Below are 24,891 nucleotides of genomic sequence, written 5' to 3'. Positions count from 1 at the left end.
AGACTGGAGAAAACGGGAACGCTCACACTCTGTTGGTGGGAACAGAAGTTGGTACAGCCACCTTGGCAATGTCGAATCAAGTCTAAAATGCACATGCTCATCATTGTAATCACAGTAGCTAACCCGCAGGGAGTGTCTCTGAAGTACTGTTCTAAGCACTCTATCTACATCTACTAACTCATTTAACCTCTACAACCCATGAGGTAGAACTTCTGCCCTATTTTACAGATGATGAAACTAAGGCAGAGAGGTTAAGGAGCATTCCCCAAATTACCCAATAAATAACTGAGAGTCTACATGTGAATTCCACTAGTACATAAATTCTTGTTCGGGGATTGCTAGGTAATAGAAAATACATATACTGGTCCCCAACCCCGGTTCCTGGCACAGAGCTCCTAAAACCCTTGTAATTTCCTAAATGGTAAGAACACTAGGAGCATCTTTTATTCTAGTGAGGTGGCTCTGGGTGGGCTCCTGGATGGGGCTGGTCACCAGAAAGACCAAGCCTCCATCCGAAGCTTGGAATTTTCTGCCCTGCTCCCCATTCTCCAGAGAGGGGAGGGGGGCTGGAAATGGAGTTAGTAACTGATCGTGCTTATGTGAAGAAGCCTCCATAAAATTCTAATAGTAGGGGTTCAGAGAGCTTCCAGGTTGGCAGACACACCCACACCAGAAGGGTGTGCACCCCAGCTCCCGTGCTCAGGACCCTCCCAGACCTTGCCAATGTATCTTGTTCATCTGGCTGTTCATCTGTGTCCTTTTTTTTTTTTTTTTAAGATTTTATTTATTTGAGAGAGAGCACGAGTGGTGGGGAGGAACAGAGGGAGGAGAAGGAGACTCCCCGCTGAGCAGGGAGCCCGATGCAGGGCTCCATCCCAGGATCCTGAGATCATGACCCGAGCCAAAGGCAGACAACCAACTGAGCCACCCAGGCGCCCCTCATCTGTGTCCTTTATCATACCCCTTAATAAACTGGTAAACATGTTTCCTTGAGTTCTGTGAGCCACTCTAACAAATTAATCATGCCTGAGGAGAGGGTCATGGGAACCTCCACCCTGTAGCGACATCGGACAGAAGTTGTGGGTAACCTGGGGACCTACTACTGGTGATGGGCATGTGTGTGTGTGGTGGGGGGCACGCTCGTGGGACTGAGCTCTTAATCTGTGGGATCTGATGCTATCTCCAGGTAGGCAGTGTCAGAACTGAGTTAAATTGTAGGACACCAGCTGGTGTCACAGAGAACTCCCTGGTGTGGGGGAAACCTCCACACATTTGGTGACCGGTAGTGAAGTGTCATGTGTGAACACAGCAGTATTGTAAAAGTAAAGGAGACATGCAGCAACACAGGCTGGGCTTTTCAACACAAGGATGTTCCCTCAAGGTTGTTTGCTAGAGAAACTAGAAATGCCGAAATGTTTGCTATTGGAAATCAATACACAGTGGCGTAGTCAGAGAATACAGAATGCCAGGTAGCAGTTAAGAGGAATGAACTAGGGCGCCTGGGTGGCTCAGTTGGTTAAGCGACTGCCTTCGGCTCAGGTCATGATCCTGGAGTCCCGGGATCGAGTCCCACATCGGGCTCCCTGCTCGGCAGGGGGTCTGCTTCTCCCTCTGCCCTCTTCCCTCTCATGCTCTCTCTCATTCTCTCCCTCTCAAATAAATAAATAAAATCTTTAAAAAAAAAAAAAAAAAAAAAGAGGAATGAACTAGGGCGCCTGGGTGGCTCAGTCGTTAAGCGTCTGCCTTCGACTCAGGTCATGGTCCCAGGGTCCTGGGATCGAGTCCCACATCAGGCTCCCTGCTCCATGGGAAGCCTGCTTCTCCCTCTCCCACTCCCCCTGCTTGTGTTCCCTCTCTCACTGTCTCTCTCTTTCAATTAAATAAATAAGTAAAATCTTAAAAAAAAAAGAGGAATGAACTAGATATATATATATGTAACCACATGTTATTAAACTAATACTGAGTGAAAAACTCATTTGCAGAATGAAGTGCACAAGATATCCATTACATAACATTTTAGATATACAAAATAAGGCTACAAATTGATGGAGAATATATATGTATATAAATATACAATTTTTTTTAATGGACAGAAAGGATCTATTACTCTCATTTCTCAACAGTGATTGTCACTACGGAGGGCGGGCAGGGAATGGAACCTGGCAGAGATGTGTAAAAGAATTCAGTATTGGACGGGGCGCCTGGGTGGCTCAGTTGGTTAAGCGACTGCCTTCGGCTCAGGTCATGATCCTGGAGTCCCTGGATCGAGTCCCACATCGGGCTCCCTGCTCGGCGGGGAGTCTGCTTCTCCCTCTGACCCTCCTCCCTCTCATGCTCTCTGTCTTTTATTCTCTCTCTCTCAAATAAATAAAATAAAATCTTTAAAAAAAAAAAAAAAAGAATTCAGTATTGGGCACCTGAGTGGCTCAGTCGTTAAATGTCTGCCTTCAGTGCAGGTCATGATCCCAGGGTCCTGGGATCGAGTCCCACATCAGGCTCCTTGCTCAGCGGGAAGCCTGCTCTCCCTCTCCCACTCCTGCTGCTTGTGTTCCTGCTCTCACTCTCTGTCAAATAAATAAAATCTTAAAAAAAAAAAAAAAGAATTCAGTATTATCTGAAATGTTTCAGTTCTTAAAATATCTGAAGCAAATATGACAAAATATTAATTTTAGATCTTAGATGACATTACTCTCTCTACTTTTCTGAACAGCTGAAAAGTGCCGAAGTGGATGCCTCAATATTTCCAGAACGGGGAGCGGCGAGTTGAGGGCGAAAGTGTGGGGAAAGCGGGACAGCTGGGGATAAGCACGCTGTGAGAGCCATTGGGGGCACAGGCCCCGACAAACCCTGGGCACGCAGGGCTGAGGGCCACGGACCAAGGACAGGGCCACCTGGGAGAGCAGGGCGGGCACAGGGGAAGAGGAGAAGCCAAGGCCAGGCCGGCACTGCTGTACTCACTTGGCAGGGAGGGGCGCAGTGAGTAGGACAGCAAGGAGGAAACCGGAGCAAGAAGAAACCCAGGAAGGGCTACCAGTATCTCAAAGGAGAACTAGAGGGCGGATTTCACATCCACAAGGTGAGAGAGAGCTGTCACGCTCACCATTCCTCATTGCTGCCCCCACCGAGCCAGGAGCAGGTGCTGGAGAAGTCCCTCCTCACTGGCTTCCCAGGGGACTAATCCAATTCGCTTTGCTAAGGTTGAATGATCTGAACAGTGCAGAAGACACCTTCTGGGGGTCTCCGCCTAAATCAAAATCAACTCTCCCTCGTCTGGGAACTGCACCCTTCCCCGGGCCCACCTTCTTGTTACAGGGGCGGGTACGGTTGGTACCGTGTGGTCTCACTTGTCTGGCCGCAGCCAGTGATGGAGATCTGACCTGAGCTGGGACATGGTCCCTTCCCCAAGAAGCTGGACTGGGACTGAGAGATTCCAGCCCCTCCTGAGATAATATCCTAAGCAGACACAATGAAAAACTTGGAAGCTGGGGGTGCCTGGGTGGCTCTGTCAGTAGAGTGATGGTCTCTTGGTTCCAGCCCAGGTCATGATCTCGGGGGTTGTGGGAGTGAGCCCCGAGGTGGGCTCTGTGCTCAGAAGGGAGGCCGCTTGAGATGCTCTCTCCCCCTACCCCTCCCCTGCTCCTGCAGGCACTCTCTCGCTCTCTCCAAAATAAATAAATAAATCTTAAAAAACAACCAACCAACCAACCAACTTAGAAGCTGGGCAAGTCCACCTTTCACCGGTGGGGGGCCAGAGAGGCTGGTGAGCACACAGAGGCAGCAGCAACGCCAGTGGGAGAGACAGACCCAGCTCTTGGTGGCTCCCATTTCTGGATTCTAGTCCCTCTGAAACCCTGGGTACCAAAAGACTATGAACTTCTTTAAAAATTTACTTTGGTTGGATGTGGTTATTTTCCTACAACCAGAATCCTCCCTGATACAAAGGGCAGCCTAGGACTATACTGCCAGAAGAACGTGCTCTCCTTCTGTCCCTCCCACCCCTCCCCACCCCCTTCTCGCCTCTACCGGGGCTACTTGCCTTTTTTTTTTTTTTTTTTTAAGATTTTATTTATTTGAGAGAAGGAGCGCACAAGCTGGGGAGCAGCAGAGGGAGAGGGAGAGGGAGAAGCAGGCTCCCCACTGAGCAGAGAGCCCAACGTGGGGCTCCATCCCAGGACCCTGGGATCATGACCTGAGCCGAAGGCACACGCTTAACCGACTGAGCCACCCAGGCGCCCCATACCCACCTCTTTAAATCTCATACTGGCCATCTGCTAAAATGAGATATACAGGGGCGCCTGGCTGGCTCAGTCGTTAAGCGTCTGCATTCAGCTCAGGTCATGATCTCAGGGTTCTGGGATCGAGCCCCACGTCGGGCTCCCTGCTCCACAGGAAGCCTGTTTCTCCCTCTCCCACTCCCCCTGCTTGTGTTCCCTCTCTCGCTGTGTCTCTGTCAAAAAATAAATAAAATCTATTAAAAAAATAAAAGGAGATATACATATAAATACAAAGAACTTTTAAAAAGAAAAACCAACTCCATAAAATTAGAAAAGTATCAATCTGTAATTGAGCCACTGAGAACTCAGAAAGCATTTCCCAGGGAAACCGTGTTATAAATGCTGAGCTGAATCCTGGCTTGCCAGTCTCGTTCAGCTACGACATTATGAAACTTATCTCAGGTCATTCCACTTCTCTCCATCTCACCCCAGTATCCACACCACCATCACCTCTTACCGAGACACTGTGACAGCCCCCTGCTTTTCCTCTACCCGCTTTCCAATCCACTGTCCACAAAGCAGTGGAGACCGTCCAAAAACATGGATCAGGCCATAATATTCCCTTGCTTAAAACCTCCCAACAGTTTCTCTTGATGTTTAGAAGGAAACCCAAATGGCTGATGTGACCTTCCTGTCCTTGCGGTATCACCCCTGCCAACTCCCGTCTATCACTCAACTTTTCACCAGGGCCTAGAACAAGTCAAATGTGTCCTAGGACCGGGCCTTCGTGCCTACTGTTCCCTCGGCCCCAGGGCTGTTTCCTTAGCTCCTCCCATCCCTCTCAACCTCCAGACCCCAGCTTAGATACCTCTTCTCCAAAGGCCATTCTGTCCAGGGTAGGTACCTCCTCCACACTCCTCTCCACCACTGCACCCTGTTTACTTCCACCACAGCCTTAGCACTATTAGAGGTGACCCAGTGCCTCTGTTTGCTTGCAGCTCCCCTTTCCCCACTGGTATGTTCTTTTATGGGAGCAGGGACCCTAACTGTCGTATTCTCCGCTGTACCTGCCGGACCTACCACAGGGACTGGCGAACTGCAGTGCAACATTTGATGGAATTATGAAATACTTTATAACCGCAACCGAAAAGAGAAAACAAAACCACAGCAACGCTTATAAATAAAGGAAACAGGCAGCTCAAGTTGAAAAAATATTTTAACTATATCACTTAATATCACTTTTAACTATATCATTTAATATCACTAGCGATAACGGGCCCATCTGCCTACTTACTATGAGCTGAGGGCCCTGCACTGAATCTCGGTGAGGGAAAGTACTACAGTGAACCTCATGCTGGGGATGAGGAGGAGGCTCAAAGACACACCATGCCATGCAGCACACGGTGTGGAACGGAGTCTCGCCAACACCTGCCCTGAAAGAAGGTCATTCTTTTTTTTTTTTGGTGTGTCTGAAGAGGCCTTTATTTTCCCTTCACAAGTGGTTGCTCCTTAAATTAAGGTTCGGCATTGAACTCTAGGATGGAAATCACTTTCCCTCAGAAAACTTCTTTTTTTTTTTTAAAGATTTTATTTATTTATTCATGAGAGACAGAGAGAGAGAGGTAGAGGGAGAAGCAGGCTTCCCGTGGAGCAGGGAGCCCGATGCGGGACTCGATCCCAGGACCCTGGGATCATGACCTGAGCCGAAGGCAGATGCTTAACCATCTGAGCCACCCAGGCGCCCCCCTCAGAAAACTTCTATAGGCGGTGCTGCTGAGGAGAGTGCGCAGTCATTGGAATGGACTCTGGGCGGCCTCCCTGGGGCCCCCTCTTTCTCCTGGTGCTCTGAGAGGTCACAGGGGGGTACCTCCGTGTGAGGCTTTTTTCACTCCTTGCCTTGACCACTTAGTGAGCCCTTTCAAGCTGGAAACTCATGTCCTGTCATTCTGAGACATTTTCTTGTATTACCTCTTTGATAATTCCCATCCACCCTTTTTCCTCTGGGATCTTTTCGGAACTCCTATCAGGCAGATCCTGGACTTCCTAAATGGCTCCTTTAATTTTATCAGTTCTCTACTTTTTTTTTTTTTAAACCTCTTTGAGGTTTTTGTTCTCATTTCTAGATTTCCTCAAGTTTGTATTCCCATATCACTCTCACATTTATCTTGGTTGTCTTATTTTTAATTGCCAGGAGCTCTTACTCTCCGATTGTTGGTTTTATTCACATTCTTTTCCAGTGCCACAGATGTAATTGCTTATCTCTGAAGATAGTAATTCTAGGCTTTTTTTTTTTCTTTTTTAAGGTTTTCTTTGGCTCCCTGAGTTGTCGTATTTTCCTTCCAAGTTGCTTTTTACTTTTTGTTGGTTTCAGTCTATCTTTCATGTTAGAGGCTTTCCTCAGATGTCTGGCTGGGGGTCCCCAGCTCATGGTTCATGCTGAAACGAGGCACTACAAAGCTAACTGGAGGCTCCTCATGCAACAGAGCTTACCTTCTTGTGGCTTCACCTCACGGGAGTCAAGAACAATCCTGATTTCTTGAAGGACTCCAAAACCTCAACCTGTAGATCTTTTCTCTAGGGCCAGTCAGGTTTTCCAGAGACAGGTCTGCCAAACATCAGCCTAGCAGATAATAAGCCTAGTGGCTATCATTCTGGGAGCTGAGTGGGAGGAAAGGGGAGGGGGAGGGTATGGGTTTTCAGTGTGGTGTCTCACCACCATCCTGTGCTTATTACCTTAGTCTTGTACTTCTCTACTTAAATTGCTCCAGAGAATAAATTTTGCTTCTCTTGTCATAGTGGGGGAGGAGCAGTAACTTAGATGTGCACTTAGGGGAACTGGCAGTTTGATCATTCCTTATATAGAAATGATTTTTTTTCGACAAGAAGTCCCATTTTTAGCTCCATGCACTGATCTCTACCTTCCAAAGGATCTTATGCATCTAATTCCTGACCCTCTCTGGAGCTATAAAAAGTGAATCTGCTCCCTTCCTGTCAGTGCATCCTTCAGAAGCATAAAGGTTTCAGCTTTTTCAGCTCTGCTGAAACAGTTACCACTCATTCATCTGCTTTCTGCGCACTCCCCTCAGCAGCACCGCCTATAGAAGTTTTCTGAGGGGGGCGCCTGGGTGGCTCAGATGGTTAAGCGTCTGCCTTCGGCTCAGGTCATGATCCCAGGGTCCTGGGATCGAGTCCCGCATCGGGCTCCCTGCTCCACAGGAAGCCTGCCTCTCCCTCTGCCTCTCTCTCTGTCTCTCATGAATAAATAAATAAATAAAAGACATGTTGATGTCTTTTATTGACTCCCCTCTCCTTTCCTGTTCTCTTGGCCCTTGTGGGTTTATCACTTTTTATTCTTTGGCTACCGGGTTATTATTACAGTTTAAGGAGGAAGTGAAGACAAACACATCAATCTACCCCTTTTAATCAGTACTTAGGTGTTACTGTCTCCTCCCCATGACTGCTCATTTCTAGTCACTAATAATTCTGATTGCCAGGCATTGTGTTTGGTTCACAAAAGAAACACAAAGAAAGAAAAGGATGAATTTTTTCTGAGGCATCTGGGCAAGAGTTAGAAGAATAATGAGTAAAGAATAAAAAAACAATGAGGGCACATGGGCGGCTCACTCAGTTAAGTGTCTCCTTTCGGCTCAGGTCATGATCTTAGGGTTCTTGGATCGAGTCCTGCATTGGCCTCCCCGCTCTACGGGGAGCCTGCTTCTCTCACTCCCTCTGTGCTCTCTCTCAATCTCAAATAAATAAATAAAATCTTAAAAAAAAAAAAGGTATCTTAGTTTCCTTCACTGACCATCAGGTGGCACTACGGACCTAACACAGCCCTGTGGCTGGGCATGCGGCCAGTGGGTAAGAAAGGAAGAGCAAGGGCGCCTGGGTGGCTCAGTTGTTAAGCGTCTGCCTTCGGCTCAGGTCATGATCCCGGGGTCCTGGGATCGAGCCCCACGTCGGGCTCCCTGCTCTGCAGGAAGCCTGCTTCTCCCTCTCCCACTCCCCCTGCTTGTGTTCCTGCTCTCGCTCTCTCTCTGTCAAATAAATAAATAAAATCTTTAAAAAAAAAAAAAAAGAAAGGAAGAGCGAGCTGCAGGTTGTTTCCACATGCAAATCTGGGGCAGGGCTGAACCTTGGAAAACGGTTTAAAGGAAGTGTTAGATTGAAGAGCTGTTATTAGACAAGAATGATACAGTTGGAAAACCTGTAGGAGAGCTGCTACAGCCAGACTAGTCAATCCCAAATCTCAGTTACCATCTAGAATACTCCAGACCTACTGAATCCAAATTAAATCCCTGATCCCAGGGATGGAGCCCTAGGATCCATTTTAAATGAATGTCCCAGAGGTTCTGATGTATAATTTAAGATTGGAAACAACTGAAAAGAACAGGCTCCAAAAGTGATGCTATTTTTTGTGTATGTGTGTGTCTGTTTTTAGAGGAAGGTGGGGAGGGGCAGAGGGAGAGGGAGAGAGAGAGAGAATCTTAAGCAGGCTCCATGCCCTGTGCAGAGCCCGATGCAGGGCTCAATCTCATGACCCTGAGATCATGACCCAAGTCAAAATCAAAAGTCGGATGTTTTAACCGACTGAGCCACCCCAGAGCCCTGTGATTCTGTGTAGTTTTAAACACCCAAACACATCTGAGTAGTGGGGACACTGACATAGAAGGCTAACCCTTTGCTGCTGACAACCCAAAGAATCTGTCCCCCAAATATGTACAGTAATTCTTGGTACTTTCTTTCTTTAAAAAAAAAAATAAATAAAACAACATATAATGTATTATTTGTTTCACGGGTACAGGTCTATGATTCATCAGTCTTATATAATACCCAGTGCTTATTACAACACATACCCTCCCCAATGTCCACCACCCACTTACCCCATCCCCTGACCCCCTACCCTCCAGCAACCCTCAGTCTGTTTCCTAAGATTAAGAGTGTCTTATGGTTTGTCTCCGTTTTTGTCTTGTTTCATTTTTTCCTCTCTTCTCCTACAATCCTCGGCCTTCTTAAATTCCACAGATCAGTGAGATCATGTAATGGTCTTTCTCTGATTGACTTATTTCACTTAGCATAATACCCTTTAGTTCCATCCATGTCATTGCAAATGGCAAGATTTTTTTAATGGCTGCATAATATTCCTGTGTGTGTGTGTGTGTGAGTACACATACCACAAACATACCACATCTTCTTTAGCCATTCATCTGTCGATGGACATCTGGGCTCTTTCCATAGTTTGGCTATTGTGGACATTGCTGCTATAAACATTGGGGTGCATGTGCCCCTTTGGATCACTACATTTATATCTTTGGGGTAAATACCCAGTAGTGCAATTGCTGGATCATATGGTAGCTCTATTTTCAACTTTTTGAGGAACCTCCCTACTGTTTTCCAGAGTGGCTGCACCAGCTTGCATTCCCACCAACAGTGTAGGAGGGTTCCCCTTTCTCCGCATCCTCGCCAACATCTGTCCTTCCCTGACTTGTTAATTTTAGCCATTCTGACTGGTGGGAGGTGGTATCTCATTGTGGTTTTGATTTGGATTTCCTTGATGACAACTGATGTTGAGCATTTTTTCATGTGTCTGTTGGCCATTTGGATGTCGTTGCAGAAATGTCTGTTCATGTCTTCTGCCCATTTCTTGACTGGATTATTTGTTCTTTGGGTGTTGAGTTTGGTAAATTCTTTACAGATTTTGGATATTGGGCTTGGTACTTTTTTTTTTTAATGTTTATTTATTTTTTATTTATTTGTCAGAGAGAGAGAGGGAGGGAGAGCATGAACAGGGGGAACAGCAGGCAGAGGGAGAAGCAGGCTCCCCGCTGAGCAGGGAGCCCGATGTGGGACTCGGTCCCAGGACCCTAGGATCACAACCAGAGCCGAAGGCAGACGCTTAACCGACTGAGCCACCCAGGCGTCCCTGGGCTTGGTACTTTCTAAAGGCTCTTTTGTTTGTTTTTTAAAAATGGAAATTTACTGTGTTGTAATTATATTTTTTCTATATTAAAAAAAATACCCTCAAAATAAAACCCCTCCCCAAGGGCACCTGGGTGGCTCAGTAGGCTAAGTGTCTACTTTTGGCTCAGGTCGTGATCCCAGCCCCACGTCAGGCTCCCTGCTCAGCAGACAGTCTGGATCTCCCTCTCCCTCTGCCCCTCCCCCTGCTCATGCTCTCTCTTGCACACTCTTTCTCTCTGGAATAAATAAATAAAATCTTTAAAAAAAAAGCCTCCCTTCCTTTTTTAAAATTAATATTAGAGCAGTTTTAGGCTTATAATATAACTGAGTAGACAGCACAGAGATATTTACGAAAAGCCTCTCGTGTGCATATCACCGGCCACTACTCCTGAACTCTCTGCTGGCATGAAAGTCAGCATGGTATTTTCATGCAGTGACAGTTCTACATCCTTTTCAGCCAACCATACGTACCGTTCTTGAATAGCTTTGTTGTAAGCCCCAGCATTCAGTGTTTTCCTGATCAGGTCACAGATGTGAGAGCTCTCCCCTGGGCACCGAGGGAGTCCATAAACACCTACAGCAGAAGGCAAAGATCCGTTCCTTCAGTAGCGGTGTACTGAATACCTACTATGTGCAAGGCATGGTGAGGAACACAACAAACCAGAGCTAGCCTCTGATCTCATTCATTTATTCCTCAAGAAAATAACATATTGAGAATTCATACCATAGCCAGCTTCCCCCTGGTGCTCCTTTTTCCTGATCATAGTTCCCATTATCTGTATTTATTTATTTACTTGCTTCATTGTCTATTTCTTAGCCCTCACCCCCCAGAACGGAAGTTTCCTGAAGACAGGGACCTTGTCTGTTTTATTTATAGATTTTCAATAAATATTTGTTGACTGAATGAGTGAATGATAAAGTTGTTTTTACCAATTTGCATTTGAATATTACTTGTGTTTTTAAAAAGTATTTTTTGGGGGCGCCTGGGTGGCACAGTCGTTGGGCATCTGCCTTTGGCTCAGGTCATGATCCCAGGGTCCTAGGATGGAGCCCTGTGTCAGGCTTGCTGCTCCGTGGGAAGCCTGCTTCTCCCTCTCCCACACACCCTGCTTGTATTCCCTCTCTGGCTGGGTCTCTCTCTGTCAAATAAATAAATAAATAAATTTTTAAAAAATAAAAAATAAATAAAAAGTATTTTGGGGGGCACCTGAGTGGCTCAGTCAGTTAAGCGTCTGCCTTCGGCTCAGGTCATGATTCCAAGGTCCTGGGATCGAGCCCTGTGTCGGGCTCCCTGCTCAGAAGGGAGTCTGTTTCTCCCTCTCCCTCTGCCCCTCCACCCACTTGTGCTCTCTCTCAAATAAATAAATAACATCTTAAACAAAAAAAAAAGTATTTTTCTACTTATTATCTCACTTCATCCTCTGAAAAATTCCCACAAAATGGGAAAGGCCTTCTTTCAGTTTCCCTCATCTGCGAAAGGGATTTAAAGTACCAAATTATTTGCCCATCGGCAGCAGTTAATTGGGTGAATCCAATTTCCTGATTATAAGGAGAATCCTTCTGCTCTTACACTATGCCACCTGATAGCTGTATCAGAGAACAGAGATAAAAGTTGTATCAGCTGTATGAGAACAGAGATAAAAGTTCTATCCCAAAGACGCATCCTTCCCCAAAAGTATATAATTCTGCCTAAACAGAAAGCCTGTTGTTTTTCAAAGGATTTAATTTCTACTGTTAAGTTTACAGACAAAAAAGCTTAGATGCTACTGTTTGCCTGAGTCTAAATTCAATAAGACATCACCAATGTCAGAAAACAGGGAATGCAGGGCACCTGGGTGGCTCAGTCCGTTAAGCGTCTGCCTTCAGATCAGGTCATGATCCCAGGGTCCTGGGATCGAGTCCCACATTGGGGGTGGGGGTGTCCCTGCTCAGGGGGGAGTCTGCTTCTCCCTCTCCCTCTGCCCCTCCCCCAGCTCCAGCACACGCCTGCACACGCTCTCGCTCTCAAATAAATAAAATCTTTAAAAAAAGAAAGTTTGTTAGCCCTTCCTGACTCCTCAACCAGCACCTGCCATGTAGCTGCAACCACCGCACCTGCAGGAAATCATGTCAATTAAACCGGAGAGAAGCAGCAGGCAGTCCACTGGTTCACCTGTGATCCTGGCTTCTAGAATCCAGTCTCTTCCTATTTCTTCAATTCTGGCTAGTTTGTTATGAGCCGGAAAGATGGGATTCTCCAAGGATGGCTGCCTTCTTGTACAAATAGAGCTGCTGGAATGTTTTAAAATCAAGTGGTCACATGGATTAGAACAGAGAAAAAAGGAGGCAAAGAGGCCAAAGTTACCTTGATGTTGTCCCCCAACCGAGATCAGATTGATCATGGGAGGTGATGGGCATCTCTGAGCCACTGCCCTCCTGGGGAAAAAAAAACGATTATCAGCTCCAGCTGTCAGATAAAAATGTATCATCAACAACCAACTTCGCAGATTAAGCTATTTCATCCTCTGTGAATCCCCAAAGCCATGGAGTGTCAGGATTTCCCCCGATAGGGCCAAATGCAAATCTTTATTCTTTCATAGAAAATAAATTAAGTTCCGGGGCGCCTGAGTGGCTCAGTCGTTAAGTGTCTGCCTTCGGCTCAGTTCCTGATCCCAGGGTCTTGGGATGGAGCCCCACATCGGGCTCCCTGCTCGGCGGGAAGCCTGCTTCTCCCTCTCCCACTCCCCCTGCTTGTGTTCCCTCTCTCGCTGTGCCTCTCTCTGTCATATAAATAAATAAAATCTTTAAAAAAAAAAAAAAGAAAGAAAATAAATTAAGTTCCATAAAGCTTTTTACATGGAGACATTTTAGAATAGTTTTCCTTCCAAGAATAGACAAAATGCTCAAAAGAATTAGAGGAGTGGATCTACCTGAATATAAGAAAAAAATCAATTCCATGTAAATGGTACGATCGAACAAAAAGGGACTTACAGAAATTGGCCTCCCTGGGAGAATCCCATAGCATTGTAGCCTTGCTGCAATTTAGGATCCTTAGCAAGAATCTGACACACTGTTGTTACTTGGGAATTGACATTCAAGAAGAAGCTGTTCTCCACATCCTGTAAGAGAAGCCACAGAGAAAGGTCGGGATGAAAACCACCAATGGCATCTTCCCTAAGAGGCCAAACTTATTCAGGTTGGAATCCTCACATAAGCCACTCGAGAGTTAAAGTATCATTGTATGACCCACTACTAAAAATGCAAGGCAAAGCATTTTAATAGTACATTTTATGAAATCAGTCAGCAAACCTTCAAAGGAACAGAGCTGTGAAGGGCCTTACCTCCGTCAGGGTCTTCCCAATCTCTAAGGATAAGACATAAATTCCTGGTATTTTCTTCTCAACCATTTTTTTAATAGCACCCATGCTTAAGGGATTACAACAACTGTCTCCTAAACAACAAAGACAATGGCAGATACTCGTGAGCCAAAACATTACACTTTTTTTTTAAAAAGTTCTATACTTCAAAAGGCCATTATTAAGAATGTGAAACATACAGAATAGGAGAAAATATTTGCAAAACATATACCTGATAAGGGTTTAATACTCCTGATATACAAAGAACCCCTACAACTCAACAAGAAGTTAATCTAATTTAAAAATGGATAAAGGACTTGAACAGACCTATCTCCAAAGAAGATCTACAAATGGCCAACAAGCACATGAAAACATGCTCAACATCACTGGCCATTAAGGAAATGCATATCAAAACTATAATGAGATACCACTTCATACTTACTAGGACAGCTTTAATAAAAAAAAAATTAATTAAAAGATGGAAAGTAGCAAGTGTTAGCAAGGATGTGGAGAAATAGAAACCTTGTACATAGCTGGTGGGACTGTAATATGATGCAGCCACTGTGAAAAGTTTGTGGTTCCTCAAAAAATTAAACCTAACAATTACCACATGACCCAGCAATTTCACTTCTAGATTTCTACCCAACAGAAATTAAAACATGCCCACACAGAAACCTGCACATCAATGTTCATAGCAGCATTATTTGTAACAGTTAAAGGGTGGAAATGACCCAAATGTCCATCAATGGATGAGTGGGTAAACCATCTATAGTATACACACACCGTGGAATATTATTCAGCCATAAAAAAGAATGAAGTACTGACATGCTACAATGTGGATGAACCTAAAAAACATTATTGTACGTGAAATAAGCTAAACACAAAAGGTCACATAATGTATGATTACCTATATACATACACATATATCCAGAAGAGGCAAATCTATAGAGACAGAAAGCAGATTGGACATTTCCAGGGGGTGTTGGGAATGGGGAACAGTGTAATTACTTAAGGGGTACTGGAGTTTTCTGGGGCAATGAAAAAGCTTTGAAATTAGAGAGAAGCAGTGGTTGTACAACATTGTGAATCCACTAAATGCCACTGAATTGTATATTTTAATATGGTAAATCATAGGTTATATTTGTTTCACCCCAATTAAAAAGAAAGAACATTTTTTGCTTGGCACATGTTTATCAAATAATAACGAACTTCAAAAGCCCATACAATATAATTAGGACACCGAATTCATAACCGAAAAATAAGCAGAGGTACATATTATGCTCCCTTATCATCTGGAACATTTGGGGTTAATCGACTCAAAAGCACTCAGGAGTCAGACTCGAGGGCTAGGACAGGGAAAGGCAAGTGAAGCGCCTAGGACACCAAATTTGAGGAGGTACTCACAGCCTTGTGCAAGTGCTGACCCTAAACTTCTACAAACTAGAGAGTGAGTGCCTTCTTAAATTTTGCACTGTGGGGGCCTCCCTGCCTCACTCTACTCCCAGTCCTGTTTCCTGTTTCTAGGAACCAAAACTAAAAACCGGAAGCGAAGTGACCAGCCACTCAATCAGAGAAATAGGCTGAGGTCATTTCCCATTTTGAGCTGAATCATCACATTTCTAACCTGAGAAGAAGCTCAAGAATTCCTTTTTAAGGGAAAAGCTAAGGCTTAGAGCACCTTCTTTTTCTCTCATAATTTCTTTTTTTTAAATTAATTTTTTAAAAAGAATTTATTTATTTATTTGACAGAGAGATAGAACAAGTACGCAGAGAGGCAGGCAGAGGGAGAGGGAGAAGCAGGCTCCCCGCTGAGCAGGGAGCCCGATGCGGGGCTCGATCCCAGGACCCCGGGATCATGACCCGAGCTGAAGGCAGCCGCTTAACCGACTGAGCCACCCAGGCGCCCCTCTCTCATAATTTCTTTTAACTCTACTGCGATAGCCCCAGAGCCCAGCACACAGTGCTGAAAAAACTGTCTATATTTGCTGACTCTAATTCCTCTGAACAGTTTTAACTCAATCCAATAAGGCTGTCATCCTCATCATGTTATCCAAACTGCCTTGGTTAAGGTCATTAGTGATCTTCAAATTGCTAAATCCAATAACCCATTCTCAGTTGCCCTGCCCATAAAATTCCATACAGCTGATTGCTCCCTTCCTCTTGAAACATTTTTATTGGACTTCCTGGACACTGCACTCTCCTGACGTTCCTCCACCATCACTGTCTCCTCAGCTCCCTTCCACCTCATCTCCTCAACCTCCAAATGTTGGCAGTGCCTCAGGGCTCAATCTTGAGACCTCTTCCCTCCTGTGGACACTCATGCCTATGATCCTGCCCAGTTTCATGGCTTTAAATGCCAGCCATATGCTGAAAACTCCCAACTTAAATCTCCAACTCATATCTCTGTTCTACCTTCTGAACTCCAAATGCCTCTACAACACCTCCTGGATGTCTAACGTGCATCTCACATCTAGTAAGTCCCAAAGCAGATTCTTGATCTTCTACCCACCCCAAATTTGCTGGCCCTACAGGCTTCCCCATTTTGGTAGAATGACAACTTCTTCCTTCTACTTGCCCAGCCCCAAACCCATGGAATTGTCCTTGACTTTTTTCTTTCTCTCATCCTGAATCTAATCTGTTAACAGATCCCATTGGCTCTGCCTTCAGAAGATATCCAAACTTTGACCACTTCTCAGCATCTCCCGTTACTATATTGTTTCATGCCACCACCATCTCTTGTTGAAATGGTTGCAATAGCTTCCTAACTTGTCTCCCTGCAAATGTCTGAAACCTCCCTACAATCAATTCTTTTTGGATTTAAGTAGGCTCCCCGCCCAGTGTGGAGCCCAACATGGGACTTGAACTCACGACCTTGAGATATAATATATAGCAATCAGAGTGGTCCTTTTAAAATGTAAGTCATGGGCGCCTGGGTGGCTCAGATGGTTAAGCCATCTGCCTTCGGCTCAGGTCATGATCTCAGGGTCCTGGGATCGAGTCCCGCATCGGGCTCCCTGCTCCTTGGGATCCTGCTTCTCCCTCTGCTTCTCTCTCGCGCTCTGTCTCTCATGAATAAATAAATAAAATCTTAAAAAAAAAATAAAATAAAATGTAAGTCATATCATGTCACTCATGTGCTCAAAACCCCCCAAGGACTACCCATCTCGAATTCTAGCCAACTCCCTTAGTTGGCCCAACACTGGCACCCCCCCAACCTAAACCCCCATTTTCTTCTCCTTGCTCACTCAGTTCCATCCCCACTGACCTGAACGTTGTTCCTTCAACATAACAGACATACTTCTGCCTCAGGGCCTTTGCATTTACTGTTCCTTCTACCACCATGGCATCTTCCCTCATCCACTTCAGGGCTTTGCACAGATGTCACTTTCTCAGTGACTACTTTCCTGACCTTGCTTATAAAATTGCAAGCCCTACCTCCCATTTCTATCCCCCTCCCTGCTTTATTTTTTTCCATTGAACTTATCACCATTTTACTGAAAACCGATTATACGTTTTACTTATTTCTTTATAGTCTGCCTCTCCCCCTGGAAAGTAAGTTCTGAAAGAGCACAAAGAATTTGGTCTGTTCACTATCTTCAGCATCTAGTAGGTGCTCAGTAACTACGTGTTAAATGCAAAAATGAACTACAGGTGCCTAACACATCTCTATTCAATGTGTCAATGAATAAAAGGCTGGATGCCCGGGTCATGCAGCCACAGCCAGGACTGGCGACCAAGTGCCAGACGCCGCACCCTGACACCACTGTCGTGAGGGTTAAACAAGAACAGCCCGAAATACCCTAACGCAATGCACGGCTCCCTGTGAGCACTCCCCAAAAGACAGTCCCTTCCCCTTCTCCCTTTCCAACGCAAGAGCAGCCCCCCAAATCCTAAGACGTCGGGCCAGCCGAGCGCTGTGCGACCTCGGTCCTCGCCCTACACGCTCGCATTTTGCAGACGCGAGCCCAGGCTGGGAAAGGGAAGGAGTCGCCAAACCCTCCTGACTCTCTTCTCCCTCACTCACCCATCCCATGCCAGATCACCAGCGGCAGCGGCGCGGCCGGGTCGAGATGCCCCAGCGCCCGGGCAGCGCAGGACCCCTGCAGGAGAGCGGCGGCCAAGAGCCACAAGCAGCCGGGCGGCGCCATCTTGACCCAGTCATGTGACCGCGCTCCCCCGGCCTGGGCTCGGCGCTTGCCCGGGCGCACCGCCCGCTCCGCACCTCCTGCCGCCGTCAATCAAAATGAACGTGCGGGTTTATTCAGCGCTTACTGCACATCAGACATTATTCTAAGTGCTTTATAGCAGTGAACGGATTTAATCCTCATAACAACGCTGTATACACGTCTCCCCGTTGTACACGTCTGGACACTGAGGCACTGAGACTTTGGGTAAGGTGCAAAGTTCACAGAGATAGCAAGTTGGTGGGTCCCAGGTTGGTACTGAGCCACAGCACTGAACTACCTGGGAGAGAAAAATGCTCTGTGGAAGGAAGAAAGGAAGGAGGGATTCAGCTCCCTATTAGCAGTGGAAGGGGAGGGATCATTTCCAGCCAGGGATAATAATGACCAGGAGTGGTATTTGTTCTGGATGTTGAAGGAAAATAGGATTTCAGCAGGCGGAGATGAAATGCAGGAGGACTGGAACGAGCCCAGACGGAGAGGTAGAAAAGAATGGTGTGGCAGGGCAGCCAGACTGACAAGAACATCTGTTGGATGTGTAGACCACTGGCACTTTCTGGTTTAATTTCAGAGCTGGATGACTGCAGGAGCCTCTCATTCACCATTTCTCCCTTTTCCATCCTCCCCTCTTTAATCCACTTCATGTTCTGTTGCCTGTTTCATTATCTTAATCCACTTTCATCCTCTCAATTCCCTGTTCAAAAAAATTTTTTTTTCAGAAAATTATCAAAATAGAGAATTTGGTAAGTAAATTAGGATGTATCCACTATACAATGGAGTATTATGAAGTGAGTTTTATAAAGGATAAGGTAGATTTTTATATAGCTACATGAAAAATGTCCTCAAGGGCGCTTGGGTGGCTCAGTCCATTAAGCGCCTGTGTTTGGCTCACGTCATGATCCCAGGGATTGAGCCCTGCTGCATCAGGCTCCCTAGTCAGCAGGGAGTCTGCTTCTCCCTCTGCCCCTCCCCCTGCTCGTGCGCGCTCTCTCGGAAAAAAAAATAAATAAATAAAATCTTTCTTAAAAAAAGAAGAGGGGCGCCTGGGTGGCTCGGTCGTTAAGCGTCTGCCTTCGGCTCAGTTCATGATCCCGGGGTCCGGGATCGAGCCCCGCATCGGGTTCCCTGCTCAGCGGGAAGCCTGCTTCTCTCTCTCCCACTCCCCCTGCCTGTGTTCCCTCTCTCGCTCTGTCTCTCTCTGTCAAATAAATAAATAAAATCTTAAAAAAAAAAAAAAAAGAAGAAAAATGTCCTCAGTATATTGTAAAGGAAAAGCTGGTTATACACCAATCTGAAGCCCTTTTAACTGATGCTGTTGGACCGGATGGTTAGTTGTTACTTGAAAAAAAAATCAATTAAAATTCAGAATTTTAAAACATTATACAGGGCGCCTGGGTGGCTCGGTTGGTTAAGCGACTGCCTTCGGCTCAGGTCATGATCCTGGAGTCCCGGGATCGAGTCCCGCATCGGGCTCACTGCTCGGCGGGGAGTCTGCTTCTCCCTCTGACCCTCCCCCTTCTCATGTGCTCTCTCTCAAATAAATAAATAAAATCTTAAAAAAAAACAAAACAAAACATTATACAGCATACAGTTTTGTTTATTTTAAGAAAAGTAAGTTTATGGGCGCCTGGGTGGCTCAGTGGGTTGAGCGTCTGCCTTCGGCTCAGGTCATGATCCTGGTATCCTGGGATCGATCCTGCATCAAGCTCCCTGCTCACCTGGGAGCCTGCCTCTCCTTCTCCCTCTGCCTTCCCTCCCCCCACTCCCGCTTGTGCTCTCTGGCTCTATCTCTCTGTCAAATAAATAAATGAAATCTTAAAAAAAAAAAAAAAGAAAAGTGAGTTTATGGTATATTATAAGCCACTCTGTTTTCTTTAAACTTAAGACTCGTAAATGTAAATTGCTTCATCAATCTTTTGAGATAGCCTCAGGCTTTTCCTGTGATTATGCGGCCAGTGGTTGAAGTGTTTCTTAGAGTGATCTGTACTTCTTGCCTTTAACAAATCACCCATAATTTCTTTAAATGTTTATTTAAAGTGGAGCAGTAACTGGAAGGCACTTGTGAAGCAATCTGAATGCAAAGTTCTAGATGTATTTCTTCCAGTCACAGAATTCTCATCTATACCGAATTTAACAAGTTTTTAGCAATTTGGTTTTAACAAGCCTTTCCAAAGCATTCAACTTAGTTTTCATAGAAACATCTTTCTTTATGCTCACATATTATAAATTTTCCAAAATTTAATTAAATTACAATAGCAAATTTCACTGACATAAGAAAGTGGAATAAACCCAACTGACATTTGGTAGTCAGGTAGCTCAACTGGCGAGAACAGAACTACCCAAAAGCTTTCAAAAATAGCCTCCTAACCATGTTTAGCATGCTGTGGGCATTGGTAACTACACTTTAAAGTTTTTGTTTTAATTTCTCCAACCAATGGGGGGCTTGAACTCATGACCCTGAGATCAGGCGTTGCATGCTCCACTGATTGAGCCAGCCTGGCGCCCCTTTTTTAGAATTGGGAGAATAGGTTAAATAGGAACGAAAAAAGTTACTATTTATTTTTGCAAAAAGTATATATGTTGTGGTGATGGTTGTACCACTCTATATTTACTAAAAATCATTGGATCATACACATGAAATGGGTGAATTTTATTGTATGTAAAATCTACCAGAATAAAGCTGTTCTTAAAACATCTATGTATTCACGTATTTCTAGATTTTCACCAAATTTCTAATTTTCACTGAATGGCTAAAGCACTGACAAAAAACCCCAGAATTTTCACTATTCACTTCTTCTTTTTTAAAGATTTTATTTATCTGTCAGGGAGAGAGAGAGATCACAAGCAGGGGGAGTGACAGACAGAGGGAGAAGCAGGCTCCCCACTGAGCAAGGAGCTTGATGCGGGACTCCATCCCAGGACCCTGAGATCATGACCTGAGCCGAAGGCAAACACTTAACCAACTGAGCCACCCAAGCGTCCCCACTTTTTTTTTTTTTGGAACACTTCACCAATCTGTGAGTCATCCTTGCGTAGGGGCCATGTTATCTCCTCCGTTTTGTTCCAATTTTATTATATGTACTGCTTTTACTTTTTTTTAAAGATTTATTTATTTATTTATTTGAGAGAGAGGGAGAGAACACACGTGCATGCAAGCAGGGGAAGGGGCAGAGGGAGGAGAAGAAGAGAAGCAGACTCTGGACTGAGTGTACTGATCATGGAGCCTGACTCAGAGCTCCATGTCACGACTGAGATCATGACCTGAGCTGAAACCAAGAGTCAGCGGTCGCTTAACCAACTGAGCTTTTCAGATGCCCCGCCACTTTTTATTTTTTATACTTTCGTATGGTTTGCATTTTTACAACAAAAGATACATAATGTTTATTTTATTTTTCCCCAGGCTTTTTCCCCCCAGTTTTACTGATATAATTGACATACAACATTGTATTAGCTTAAGGTGTACAACATTATGATTTGATATATGTATAGATACACAACTTTTTATAATCAGAAAAATTTAAGATATACATATATCAAATGTATAATGAACAAATGTATAATGTATATATACATTAAAAATTATTGTACTTTTTGTTTAAGATAATGAAATAAAGCTTCCTTATAGACTCTGCTTCTTTCAATACCTAAGAAAGTTAAAATTTCATCCACAACAAACAAAGGGTCACAACTCAGTATCTTAAATGTCAACAAGTGGCAGTCAAGGAAAGAAATAGAAGATTCTGGTCTGGAGTAAGTCAAGGCTTCCAATCCTGCCTCCATTCTATCAAAATTCATGTTGTTGGGTTCACAAAATCCTGGGAATTAACACATACATATGCACATATACCCAAGAGAAAGGAGAATTAAGAGGTTTCTTTATCTTCAACCTCTTCTCTCTGGAAAAGTAAAAATGACAATTGGGGAGAAGGTGAAGTGAGAGGTGGAGAATAGGTTAGGTGTTTTAGGTGGCTGTGAAGACTCCAGGAAAACATACTAAATTGGGGGAGGTTTCAAGGATTGAGACTCTTTTGTATCGGAATGAAAGACCACAACCCCTAGAAGAGTGAATCCTGAAATAGACTCCTAAAACTTCAGAAGACGTGGGGGAATGTGTGTATTCTAACAAAGGCTGCATACCACTTCCCTTGAGTTCTGCCCTCCTCTCTTTCAGACAAGCTTATAAATCATAGAAAAAGTGCGTACAGCATTAAATAGCAACCTTCAAGCTGCAGTTCATTAGGAAAACCAAGTCCATTTCAGATAAAGAGGGAAGGAATTCAGGAGGCAAGTAGAGAAACAGAAAACATTCCCGCCAAGTGCTTTGAGCACTAGAATAACCTAAAAAGAAAATGAGCTCAGCAGACTAAGAACTCAAAAATGAGATAAACTGAAAGAGATGAATAGGGAAATTACACATCTTACAAAACAAAGACCAAAGTAATATCATTTTAGAGCTAATAAATACATCAAAACCACAAGGAGAAGAGTAGACATGGCTGGAAATGGAATTATTGATGTGGAAAGAAGGCTTGAAATAATCACAATAAAGGCAAATGAAAACCACAAAGAGATTAAAACAATCACCCCCAACCCAAGCATTTTTTAATCAAATACTTCGAAGTATCCATGTAGAAAATACCAACAGAGTTCTTACTTCCTCTGGATTTGGTTTTAAGAGGAACCATTTAGGGGCGCCTGGGTGGCTCAGTCATTAAGCGTCTGCCTTTGGCTCAGGTCATGATCTCAGGGTCCTGGGATCGAGCCCCGCATCGAGCCCCGCATCGGGCTCCCTGCTCGGCGGGAAGCCTGCTTCTCCCTCTCCCACTCCCCCTGCTTGTGTTTCCTCTCTCGCTGTGTCTCTCTCTGGCAAATACATAAATCTTAAAAAAAAAAAAAAAAAAAGAGGAATCATTTGGTGAGAGACAACTAAGATTCTTTCAATTTAAGTCAATGCCAAGTTGTTATTTTAATAAACAGCCTCTGAAGCTTATTAATACTGTAACAGTAAGTGAGAACTTGCAGAGCCTGAATTTCAGTGTGACTTCAAAGAGTACTGAAAGTTAGTAAGATACATATCTATTCCCAGAATAGACAAGGAACAGTGAGAACACGGAGTAGTACCTGAATGCTCATAGGTTTCAGTTGTGTTTTGTTATTATTATGGGCTTTTTTTTTTTGCACACAAGAAATGAAACTGCTTTATATAAATGAAATTTTTAAATTAAATTGCTGGCAATTAAAAACATATCATGCTTATTAATAATCCAGAGTTAGATGTCTACTGGCTTTTAAATAAAATGAACAGAGATTTCACCAAGTGACCACTTACAGTGAATACTTTCAGACTGAGAAACAATATTTCCTGAGCCATAAAAAAAATCATGATACCATTACCTAGTGGCAGCAATGGATAAAAGTAATACCAAAATTTCTTGGTTTGGGGGGGCACTTGGCTGGCTCAGTCACTAGAGCATGCAACTCTTGATCTTGGGGTTGTGAGTTTGAGCCCCACAATGGGTGCAGAGATTACTTAATGTAAAATCTTTAAAAAAAAAAAGAAAAAGATTTCTTGGTCTGTTAACTATTGGGAGCTACAAAAATGATTAATAAAAGTGAAAAAGTTATATTAGACATGCCATCTACGTTAAAAAACTTTTGAGAAAAATGCTTTCTTCTTGCCCAATGGAAAAGAGTATCATCCCTTTTTTTGTAACATTGAGACAACTTTTAAAGCTTTTGATATTTTTTGTCATATATAAACACATACAGTGTTTAAATTTTAAGAAGGACATGAAAAAGAAAATAAGGTCTCTCTTCCTCCCCATTTCTTATTAGGTCTCACTCCCTACAGGCAATTCTGTTAGCATTTCTGCGGTTTTGTTTTCTTGATATCTATCATGATTTCTTCAATTGATATTATTTGTTGGTTTGTTGATTTTAAACTGTATCTCTCCGCAGTAAAAGATAAATTAACAAATTTCCCCTTCTTTCTACTTCTCCTCTGCACCTCTAAATTTTTGTTAATTATTGTAAATAGTTATAACATTTATAGCATGCGCACAAGCAGGGGGAGCGGGAGAGGGGGAAGCAGGCTCCCCGCTGAGCAGGGAGCCCGATGTGGGGCTTGATCCCAGGACCCTGAGATCATGACCTGAGCCAAAGGCAGATGCTTAACTGACTGAGCCACCCAGGTGCCCTAACATTTATATTATTTTTGTGACTAAATTAAATACTAAATTAATTTGTATATAGATCAACTAAAAATTAAAAACTAAAACCCAACACTTACCATATTATAATTTTATAAATATTAACTATAGAATCAAGTAGTATGATTAGACCTTAGTGATGAAAATATATTCCTAGGTCATTAAAATTTTGCAACTCAAAAGGGAGGCTTCCATGTATCCGGATCTTATGGATCTTTTATTTTTTCCCAAGCTTTTTTTTTCCCTCAAGCTTTTTTAACTTTGGTCTTATACTTCTATTACTTAAATTCCCCGTGGTCTTCTTTGTTAGATTCCATTTACATTTTGCTGGAGTATATCTATTGATGTGAAATGTTGGCAGGTTCGGGAGCAAATGGTCAAGAAAAAATTCTTGAGACATCTTCAGTGCAAAAAAGGTGGTTTAATGAAGCATGGGGACAGGACCTGTGGGCAAAAGAGAGCTGCACTGGGATTGTGAGGAGTGACTGATTATGTACTTTTAAGTTGGGAGCACAATTAGGGATAGTGTAAATCTCTAAGGAATTTGGAAACAAGGTTTCTAGGACCTTGAGCGGCTAGCTGTTGTTAGGAAAAGGTCATTTATGACTGTCTAGTAAAACTTTAGTCATGAGACCCTTCAGGGTATATCAGGGGGGCCATATGCATGGAGAATGATTGCTAACATATATCTTGGGGGTAGAGATAAAGGAAATTTCCAAGGGGATTTTCACAGGATCCTGGAGGTCAGGCTAATGTCCAAGCTAAGGTTGCCTTTTGCCTCTAGCCAAGTATTAACATTGAGGCAGTTGAGCCCCTTGAGGAAGGTCACTCTGCCTGTCTCAAGGACTTGTCAAAGGGCTACAAGATGTAAGGAAATCTAATTTTTTTCTACATTTCTTTTGCCTTTGTTCTCCGCATCATCTATGAGTAAATTTTTTTTCACAGCATTTGATATTAAGCATTTTGAGTTCCTACATATTTCTTATTTTCT

At 43.9% G+C, this 24,891-nt stretch overlaps 1 protein-coding gene and 1 pseudogene across 1 annotated transcript in view; both read right to left on the bottom strand.

The window, feature by feature from the left end:
• PPT1 (palmitoyl-protein thioesterase 1) overlaps positions 1-17,693 on the bottom strand; it is a 27,322-nt gene extending 9,629 nt beyond the window's left edge. The window contains exons 1-5 of the mRNA XM_064589384.1: positions 17,535-17,693; positions 13,496-13,605; positions 13,146-13,273; positions 12,520-12,590; positions 10,647-10,749 (exon numbers count right to left, since the gene is read on the bottom strand). Of these exons, the coding sequence (XP_064445454.1) occupies positions 10,647-10,749; positions 12,520-12,590; positions 13,146-13,273; positions 13,496-13,605; positions 17,535-17,658 (536 nt within the window). The 5' untranslated portion in view covers positions 17,659-17,693. The remainder of the gene's footprint in view (positions 1-10,646; positions 10,750-12,519; positions 12,591-13,145; positions 13,274-13,495; positions 13,606-17,534) is intronic.
• Positions 17,694-20,682: 2,989 nt separating this feature from the next.
• Positions 20,683-20,782, bottom strand: LOC123860669 (U6 spliceosomal RNA; annotated as a pseudogene).
• Positions 20,783-24,891: the final 4,109 nt, after the last annotated feature.

The sequence above is a fragment of the Mirounga angustirostris genome, unplaced genomic scaffold (genome assembly GCF_029215605.1).
Source record: "Mirounga angustirostris isolate CCGP_5_RB_7025 unplaced genomic scaffold, mMirAng1.0.hap1 SCAF_4, whole genome shotgun sequence".
Taxonomy (NCBI): domain Eukaryota; kingdom Metazoa; phylum Chordata; class Mammalia; order Carnivora; family Phocidae; genus Mirounga; species Mirounga angustirostris.
Note: the sequence above shows the minus strand (reverse complement) of the source record. Positions and strands in the feature narration are given on the sequence as shown.